Source organism: Botryllus schlosseri, chromosome 5 (assembly GCF_051294905.1).
Source record: "Botryllus schlosseri isolate E-star chromosome 5, Bs_hap1, whole genome shotgun sequence".
Taxonomy (NCBI): Eukaryota; Metazoa; Chordata; class Ascidiacea; order Stolidobranchia; family Styelidae; genus Botryllus; species Botryllus schlosseri.
The window spans coordinates 16188008-16198474 of NC_137240.1; the positions used below are offsets into that span (position 1 = coordinate 16188008).

The 10467-nt window shown below is 40.1% G+C and overlaps 1 protein-coding gene across 1 annotated transcript; it reads right to left on the reverse strand.

Annotated features, from left to right (window-relative positions):
* Window positions 1-158: 158 nt before the first annotated feature.
* LOC145439221 (baculoviral IAP repeat-containing protein 7-like) lies at window positions 159-5197 on the reverse strand. The gene is made up of 6 exons (XM_080316719.1): window positions 4973-5197; window positions 4424-4556; window positions 2855-2979; window positions 2375-2789; window positions 2099-2305; window positions 159-2032 (listed from the first exon to the last, which is right to left on the reverse strand). The coding sequence occupies exons 1-6, from the start codon at window positions 5061-5063 to the stop codon at window positions 1609-1611; spliced, it is 1395 nt and encodes a 464-aa protein (XP_080172845.1). The 5' UTR covers window positions 5064-5197; the 3' UTR covers window positions 159-1608.
* Window positions 5198-10467: the final 5270 nt, after the last annotated feature.

Here is a 10467-nt window from a genome sequence, read left to right on the forward strand (position 1 = left end):
TTCATCGTTATTGACCATCAGGTTATGGTTAAAATTGGGATCCGGGGACATGATTAAGACATAGGTTACGATTAGCGAACTAAACGGCATTGCGATATCGTAATTTCAAAACTCTTATGGCACACGCGGTTAAAATCCGAAGACGCTGAAATCCATGGTTAATCTTGCCATGTAAACAGGTTTATTATTCCTTACATCAGAAACATGCAAGAGCCCTCGATACGATTACATACTCGGAGAGCAAATTGTCGAGTCAAAGGACACCCAAGGATATGCATGAATATAACAAAAATAACATATTCATCACTGTCAAGCGACATTTCGAGGAAAACGATGTTTAGGTAATAGGTAAAAGTTCGGAGAAGTGCAGAGTCGATCTGATATTGCATATACATACATGTGTAAAATCAATAAAATATGATGACAATGAGTCCAGCAGCATACATATAGCGAAAAACACTGTTCATAGTAATAAGTTGCATCAGTTGAATTGATTTATATCTACACTACAAGTGTTGCATATAGGCAGGTCTACCCTGAATATGCTGATATAGATTATAGGAAGACATTGCGCAACGTTGAGGTGAATTGAAGGAAGACATAACCATCGTACGGAAAACCAATACCAGTAGTGGCTAATATGATTAGCAAATATAAATTCTGGAAAATATCAAGAGTGAAAGGAATCTTCCAGGATTTGTATATACCAGCAATGATAATATTGCGCTTGTTAATCAAAAGAAAATATAGTCAACATTTACGCAATGCATATGAATTTTATGACAGATTTCTTATCTGTATTCATGTTAGTGTGCAATGTGCATATGCTTCGATAATTTTCTATTATTAGATGCGTTTGTTCTACTCTTAAATAAATGATATGTGCAACCTGCTATAAGAACTATACACAGTATTCATTGTAAAGGTACATCAATGTTGGGTATAAAATATGTATAAAAATAGCTACATAGGAAAGCAGCATATAATACGGCGAAATTGCAATCAGTCAAACCTTATGTGCCGTACTTAAAACGAACTTTCATAAATTATTATTATTATTATTATATATGGTAAAAAATGAAGTGCTGGTGCATATCACCATGAAAGACCTAGTGCATCACTTGCAAAGTTAATCGTAAAGAATAGTCAAATCAGGACAAATACATATGAAAGGGTTGAATAAGTCACAACAAGACGTTACAAGAGCTAACGAATCCGGTGACAGCCGTAAGAAGTAGCGGGTTAACTAAAAGGTTATAGGCAGTGAACGAGATATTCAGTCCCTCACAGTACTGTTTTACCATATGTTTATGGTGAGCGTATTTACAACATGATAAAAGAAAATGATCGACAGTGTCTGGTACAAAGTTTTCATATATAATAATTGGTATAAATAGTAAAAATCATCTATTGCATAAACAATTGTATATTCGTTTTAGCGCAGCGAACCGTAAATGGCAGTTGAATAAAAGTACAAACTTATTAACAATGAATATAAATTACATACCAATGTAATCAAAATGTCGCAAAGCTGGATAGACCAGACTAGACTATATTAGGTATTGGATATAATTCATTCTAAACTGATGATATTGATACATGGGAACGTTATGCTCTGTACGTTCTTATTGTTTCCGCTTTCTTGGCGCCACACAAGGGACAATTTGGAACATTTTCTATACAATTATGGCAAGTGCAAATGTGACCGCATGGAATGATAACAGTATCGCTGACTTCCTTTTTACAAATTCGGCACAATCGGGTCTCAGCTAGAGAACGCAACTGCGAAACTAATTCATCGTTCGGGCTTGGGGATTCTACAGCTTGTTGTGGGGGCATTAACGACTGTTGTGGTCCGGATGGCTGTTTTGGATTCACTTCGTTTTGATCCGTGTTTTCTTCAACGTCCATATTACCCGCGTTAGAAGCTCCCTCGATCGGAAATCCTTCGTTTGGGATATTCCCAGATGCGAAGACAGCGTCGAAAAACTGGGCCTCGTCTCGGTAAAACGCTCCGTCTTGCCGATATTTCCTAGCAAAATGATTAATCGAAATGGTATTTTCTGAAATAAGCCTAGGAATTAATCGTATGACTTACTGCGTGAGAATTCGAGTTATAATTTCGATATCGATTCCCATTTCTCGAGCATTTTTTACGTAATCTAGTTGCGTGATAGCTTCTTGCACTTTCGTTGCAACATCAGTATTTCGAGAACGTGATTGGGCAATCGGTGCTACATTAGGGTATTGTGATGCTACTTGTTGAATATATGACGTCCCTTTGGTGCTTCGCACATATTCACACCTGCACGGCAACGGAAAACGAGATTTAGTAAATCACCAAAATAACTCACATCACTTCATCAATACTAACGTTGGAAACCATTTCGCATGTTCAACCCAGGGTTCGTCGTTATAGTCCCAATTCTGAAGACCGCCGTTGCAGTACCAGCATTTAACGCGGTCTCGCTCCCCGATGTAAAACAAGCCCGCATTTGCGAGTTCTTCGGGCGTAGCACGGAGACGCTCTGCCGGCCAACGGACACCACGTCTGTTGTTGAAAGTATTGATACGGGCTGCTGATGATCTCATGTGTGGATTCACGGGATTTTGGCAGGTGATCATGTCTTCTGTTGGCCAATTTTGATTTGGCGATGATATTTGCGTTGCTTGATATGGTTGTTGAGGTGATGCAGTTCGTTGAGGACTCACTGAGTTGGTTGTGGTTGGTAAGATTGGATCGCGTGGACGTTGCCGTGAATAGTCAGCTAGATACTTCTTCAATATGCCTAACAAAATAGAATTAAGTTGTTGTTAGCGGCAATATAATAGTATTGGTTGAATATTGATTTACCCCTGGACTTTTGCATAGGTATATTCTGAGTTTCGCGCATTTCCGCCAAGTCACATGTGGATTTGTGCCATCTCCGGTCTTCTGGATTATCGCCGTTCATCCAATTCTCTATTGCTGCTCCGCAACTGCAAGTTAGCACAGTGTAGCATAAGCATTCCCGTTACTTGTTTCGAGTATGATAATATAAATCAGGGGTTCTCAACCGGGGGTCCGCGGGTCCCTAGGGGTCCACGAAGCAGTTTCAGGGGGTCCGTGAAGCCTATAAATTTACTAAGTAGTTGATAACCAAATTTGTATTTTTATAAATTAGGAAAATCACGAGTCAGTTTCGCTTCATTACTATTAAAACTCCAGAACTTACATCAACAGAATGGCCGTCTGAGGTGAAATATCCTACTGTGTAGATTGATTTTAATTGCTAAATTACCAATAGCCTAGTTATATATATATATATATATATATATTGCTGTCTAGAGATATTTTGTTGGGGATTGTGGAAAAATATAAAGTTGGATTAATAAGGTCAATCACGGTGACTTCGAAATGTTAAAAAAATCCATTTTCTCCTGTCATATACTTAACCATCTTTACATAATAACTTCAAGATGAACTGCTAGATAGAAATGACCAGGCTAGACGTTGTATGTTCATTCATTCGTTCACTCATTCGTTTGGTGCCATATTTGTTGCGATCATGCCCAAATGTGACGTCGGAGGCGTTACGCTTTAATATTACATTCTCCACCACCTATCCTTACCGAAATGGATTTTCGGCACTCGTTCATATCAAATCGAAGGCGCGGATTTTCAAGACACGACCACGTATTTAAATAAATGCTGTTGCAAAATTCACTTCAAAATAATAAAAGTCAACCCAATTTTCATTAAAAGTCATTTTGGTGCTGTTTATCACTAGCCTGCGGATATCATTTGCAGAAGAGAGATGATGATTGCGCGATAATTGAGCTGAATTCGAACTAAAACTTCGGGGGTCCGCGGGGGTCCGCGGGGGTACGCGACGGTCCAAAGGGGGCCGCGAAGACGAAAAGGTTGAGAACCACTGGTATAAATGCTTTGGCAATTTATTCTGATTTTATACATCTATAGCAGTCTTACCTTGGGATATATAACAATATGTATATTTTTGGCCTATAATTGTATCAATCGACCCCATACATCACCTTGAAGACCAGCATTAAATGCAATCAATCTGATTCAACTGTGACCAACTGGCCATGCAATTACTTTTATGTCTCGTGGTTTCGTTTACAGACCGAGCAAATCTTGAGACAATACATCCATATAATATAGTTTAAGGAGGAAATTGCGATTTAGGTAATTACTGTTTCATAACGATACCGCAGTTTTACAACCACCACTCAGTTGCAGTTGCAGCAGTATAATCGTACGTTAAAGTATATGTATAGAGTTTCGAAAGAAACTAAAAATCGTTTTCCAATAATTGAGCTTCAGTAGATTCAATGACCAACTGTGATATGTGAATAAGCCCACATGAGCCCATATAAAACATGAACTCGGGCTAGGTCATTTTGTATTTCACAATCGTACCTGAAGCATTTCACTCTGTCCCTGTACCCGACGTAATAAAATCCTGCAGCTGCCAAATCTGTTGGTTGAACGGCTGAGTCCTTTGGGAAGCATTGGAATGTCGCAAGTCGGTATTGTTCTCTTCGAAAATCGCCTGTCGAAATACAACTCATTTTGTCAAACACGTAATAACACCCCCAAGCTACGTATCTGAAGATTCCCATAGTTGGTTTCAGCCTACCAACTACCACATATACTTGTATAATTATAGCTTCTCATTTCTAGGTTACTTAACGCAAACTATATGAACCGATATGTGCTATATTCGAATGCATTAATCAATTTGCCATGCAGTTCTACTTTTTAAAAGTACTTATTGGAGTATACAGTTCGCGGCTCTGATTTGCAATTCCACTTGAAATGGTTTGCTTTCGCCCGCGTAAAACCGTACGTCTTTTAGCCGAGAAAATTTGACACGGTAGTTCAACTTGATACAACGGCAATGTCTACTGTAACCAATTCTCACAGGTCCTTACTTCAGACAAGTTGTACAAGTGTACAAGTACATACCTGGAGGAATATACACGCTGACTTGTCCCGGTGGGTCTCTTTCTCCGTTATAAAAAGCTCCGTCATGTGTCACTTCAGCCCTTTTTACCATTCCAGGTTAATCTATTACTCTATGATCTTAATACCGGACGCTGTTACAGTTTCAAAGGTTCAAATCTTATACTATATGACCTTGTTAGCAGACTCTGTTACAGTTTCAACGGTTCAATCACGTCCACCGGTTCTCGAATCGAGCCTTTATATATAGTAGTGAGGAATGGCAAACACGAGATTTCGAGAATCAACATTTTGGCCGAGTCATGCGGATCAACAGGTATCGCAATAAAGTACGTCACTGAACTCGTGATTGAATTGGTCGATTTCTCCTAAAATAGCCAACAAAATGACTGCAACGCTACCAGTGCTATTACTAGTGCCATTACGGTATCGCTGCTGTGGTAACTATTTGTCCATGATGTACTTGAACATTATATATATTTTCGTTCTCAGATACATTCAACGTAGCAAACCTATATGTGCATAAATGTTTAGCTAGGGTTACCATGTACCAATAAATTGAAAGGGTCCTCGGAGAACTTCTAAATGACCTCTTATTTTGGAATTGGTCCTCTTTTTTTTTATAGAAAAAGTGTTAAAATGCATTCAAAAACTGGACTCCGACGCAGCGAAAGCCAGAGTTGGCAAGACAATCAACGAAAAATACGGTGCGACGGCGGTGGGAAAGATAAACTTTTTTATTTTTATTTTTTAGTCAACACCGCTGAAATGGTGGTATTTATTTTTAGTCAATTTATATTTCTTTTTAGGCAACACAATTCTATGGTCGAAAATTTTTCGAAATCACCAGTTTTCTTTTGCGGTACTGGAGATTTCAGAATTTTTCAAATGTGCCTTCTTTTTCGGATCTTAAAATATGGTAACCCTAGTTAAGCGTCCCTTAACTCTTCTAAACTGACCCGTCTCAAACCATATGATGTTCAAGGACGCAATACTGTAACCGTATCCACTAGACCAGATTGCCATAAACCGTTACTTTCGGACGAGTAAGATTGCCAAGTGATGACAACTCAACGTAAATGACTAATAGTTTCCACTCTGCGCGGGATTCACTATGAAAGTAATCTGTATTTTCCTACACGTTCCTGCCACGTCGACAGTATCGATGTATAGTACAGTTCAGCTCAGTTTATTAAGAATTTTCATCAGCTCTAAACACCACAAGACTACGATACAATGAAAAGATAGGAATATGTCGTGACTTGGAGTATAGTCTTTGGAATCAGTCACCCACCGGGCCTACCGGCGATGTAAAGAAGAGGTTGTACTATGTACGATGTAATGTACCTTGTACACATCACCCCGATATCTGTACTACTCAACTCACTGAGTCTCATCTTCTTTCGCCAACTCGATGATAGATACGCGTATGCAATATGCATATTCCCCTCGATAGCTAGCCAAGACGAGGGAGAGACGTAGGTTTAATGTTAATCAACTGCTATATGATGACTCGAAGCTCAAATTTGGCAGTTGAAGAATACTAAGAATTTCAACCTAGCGCAAAATGAACTTAGCTGTCGAAACACTATGAATACTTAACAACAACTGCTCGAAGTGTATTTACTAACCTGCGACACCGTTGGCATCATTTTTAATAACGTACAGTCCTGCAGGCTATCTCGACAAACGTCTGCTATCACCTACTAACCTACGTCTGTATTGTGACGCGACGAACCACAGTCTGATCAATGGATGAGGTTTACGGCACTCGAAACTTAGGCTTCATTACATGAAGCCCAGGAGCGCTATCACACAACGTCCGAGAAACACCAAACTGTTGTTTGATGTGAGTTTCCTATGACAAATCGCGAAGTTGTTTCATTCAATAGATTGGCGTAAGCGGTGTCTTATAAGCGCCAGAAACAAAATAGACAGTGCTACGGCACCTGGGTAATTTTTTAGAATATCCGTCTGATGTAAATTGACTGCATGCATGATGATGTCGAAACACAATGATACGCATCGTCGAGTTCCCCCCTTTGTGTCGCGGTTGGGCACATAGATGGGGGAGCACCAGGTAAAACACCACTTTATTGTTTACTATGCAGTAGCTGTTCTCCCGACTCATCATTCTCATTCATTAAATATATTCCGACTTGAAAGACCCCACAAGAATTACTTTACAATGAAAAATAGAGTCGAAATAACTATCATGAATATACCAAATAAGTATCAACTAGTCTAGTCGCATAAAAGAAACAGATAGATAACAGTAAGGGCGCGCATCGGCGATAGGGCGAAATGATTACGTCAACAAATTGAGCCTACAAAAATAAGATACTATTATTACTATTTGTCAGTTGGCTTCTCCCGTGCGGTGGTTGTTACAGCGGAAAAGCGCAATGATTTGGCTGGAAATTTGCGCGGGATGCCCTTCCTGTCGCAACCCTTCCGACTGTTATGTTAACGCATGCCAGTATTTTACGCAGCCCACTGATCCTTTTATTTTGCAACAACAAATTTCACAGCGGATGATGATACTGGCATGATTACAACAGAATACGAAATTGTCGATTTGTCAGCTCATCTTCAGCTGTTTCAAGCTCGCGGGATTACAGGAAAAGACCTATAGTATAGAAATAACATAGTGTAGTTGTCATAATTCTGTCGTAAATTTAAGTCCCGCCGATTTGAAAATTCTTGTCTTGTTTTCATCTTTTACAAGCTTTCGGACCTTCGATCGACAACTAGCATGAAGCACCTACAAATATTGGACGTACTTATTCCGGGCTCAGATCAGTCTGGGATTAACCTTCGGGTTTGGAACGGGTATTGGCCCAATGTAATGAGGGTAATAAAAGCCGATCGGCGTAGCGACAACTGAGTGTGCTCAGTGAGGAGAATAGTGAGTGAGATCACAGACAAAAAGCCTTTCAGGTAATCCAAACATTACCGTAATACGATCTCTGCAACCATCACAATACGATCTCGGCTATGTCATACGCCTTCGTTGGGAAGGTGGACAACAAATATATATGACGAACTTGCATACGAACCCAATAGATGCTATCTTCGACAACAGAAGTACTAGCACAGGAGAGCACGGTACGATTATTTACTGAGAAAATAGATAGACATGAGTCGGATAAATTGCGGACCATTTCGTGTAACTACGAACACAAAGAACACGAATGGAACGATGGTTGGTCAATGGTCAGCCATTATTAGTAGTCTTTTACAAATCTGAGGCAATGGATACCAAAGTATTAAATGCACGAACATAACAGATATCCCATTAAAATCTGATTTGCGCGGAAACATCAAGACGCTATCAGTCATCACCATGGTTTATAAGAATACCATCATAGAACACCACAGAACAAGGACCACGCAATATTACTTGTTCTAGCAAAGCGTTGGTGCTATATGGGTCAGCTTCTTTGAGGTACAGAACTTCAATATACAATTGAATAGTATCTTCATATTGAAATGAACCCGAATATTTTCGGCTGACACTCGTCAGGGGTAATCGTCAGCAACTAGTAGAGAATTCGAAAGAACAGCGTATATCAACAATCGTAACACAAAATATGACGTCACCAGCACGAAATGTCGAATACGAGAGCGTTCAATGTACTATTTTTAGATGATACACGAACTCTTTTTGTTGACACAGCCTTGGCTGGTGTATTTTGATAAAAGTCGACTCCAAGGCACACAAATGAAAGTGTGAGCGACCCTTTCCGAGTATGCGAAATCTGTCGTCTCGATAATTTTTCGCACAAGCGGGATTATCCAACAAGTGTTTGCCAATTGCAGAATTTATGGCCTTTGATTGTTCCGCATCAATCTTGAGCGAAACCAAAACATCATAATGAATATTTAATTGCAAGTCAGAGTGACTTCTATATACAATTGAACAGTAAATTCATATTGAAATATACCCGAATATTGTCGGCTGACACTCGTCAGGGATGATTGTCAGCAACTTAGTAGAGAATTCGAAAGAACATTGTATATCAACAATCGTATCACAAAATATGATGTCACCGGCATGTAATTTCGAATAATCGGGTCGAATGGAAACGCTTAACCTCAATCTAATATTTTTAGATTGTACACTAACTGCATGCGGTTTCCTTTCGTGTACCGGCTAGGAAATTCGAGGCTTCACCTTGGAAAGAGTCATCGTATTGTTCAGTTGAAACACAACACCGTGATACCAATTACTTAATTGCAAATGAGCTTATGAATATTGGAGATCGAACTGGCGTTTCAGAATAATGACGGCGTTTCGATTTCGAAACCCCAACCTTCCCTGTATACGCTTCTATGCGTGACCTGCCACCACAACAGTCACAACTCGACTACTGATCGGCCTAATTACCTCAACATATGGTGACCAAGATTGCTGTGTCATCACGAGAGAGAGTGGGGAAGCGAGTGGCGCAGTGTGCTAAGCGGCACAGTCACGACACCAGTGGTTGTTGGTTTGAGCCCAGGCTCTGCCTATAGTTTCTTCGTGTTGGAGTTTTATCTGGGCTCATCATCGCCGACCTCACTGCATATGCGGTGTCGTACGAAAAGCCCAGATAGATTAGGTGAAGTCGAGGCTTCGACGATCGACAGCAACATACACTGACGAAGACGCAAGGAAGACCGGAAGTCGTCCGGAAAAGGGGACCAACAGTAAAAGACCTATGAACGATACAATATTCATGATCGGGGTACAAATGACCGAATAGGCGATAAACGCCAAAAACAGTTCAATAAAAACATTACCGCGGCAGTAGAGAACCAGAAATCCTCTACAGTTAATTTAGATGAGGCGAGTAACGTTACATGGTGATTTAAGCTATAATGAAATCGGACCTAGGTAAGCTTAAACTTTTTCTCGCTTCTTACATAAACATTATAATTGCTGATGCAGAAAATTGTCACAGTGCCGGAAAAATTTAGCTATCTGCCCTCCAAGTCTGAAATATCGGCATTGTTCAGAACAATCGGGTAACCGCAACACAATGACCGTAACAATGACCCGTTGCGACTCTCCGATTGTTCGAACAATGCCGATATTTCGACTTTGAGGATTGATTCTAGGTGGATCAGTGCCTGATCATTATTTTAATTTATATTTTCGGAATCGGTGCAACAGTGGCTTTCGATCAAAACCATATTTAATAATTTCTGTGCTCGGGAAGATAGCTTTTGGATTGCCAGAAATCCTACAGTCGCTTACGCAAAACCACTCTCCACTCCAGCCTCGGCGGAGCGGAACGAAGCTGCAAAATCGGTCGTTGCCGTTCCATGTTTAATTTCTATAGTAGCACTATATGGCTATATCGGATTCGTAGTGATCGCCATATTTTTCTTCCCACATGCGTAGGTGGAGCCAAACATGGTCACCACAGCAGCACTGCAGTGACGTGGGTATAGGGGCAGCAAGTGGGGATCTCGTCCAGGATGAGTGAAGGAAAATTGTGAAACCTTTAATG

Bases quoted from the DNA above. Each gene is read 5' to 3' on its own strand.
- LOC145439221 (XM_080316719.1), bottom strand. From the start codon at position 5,063: ATGGTAAAAAGGGCTGAAGTGACACATGACGGAGCTTTTTATAACGGA. The intron at 4,557-4,972 runs GTATGTACTTGT...GTATTTCGACAG, and splicing joins CAGCGTGTATATTCCTCCAG to GCGATTTTCGAAGAGAACAA. The intron at 2,033-2,098 runs GTAAGTCATACG...TCATTTTGCTAG, and splicing joins ATAACTCGAATTCTCACGCA to GAAATATCGGCAAGACGGAG.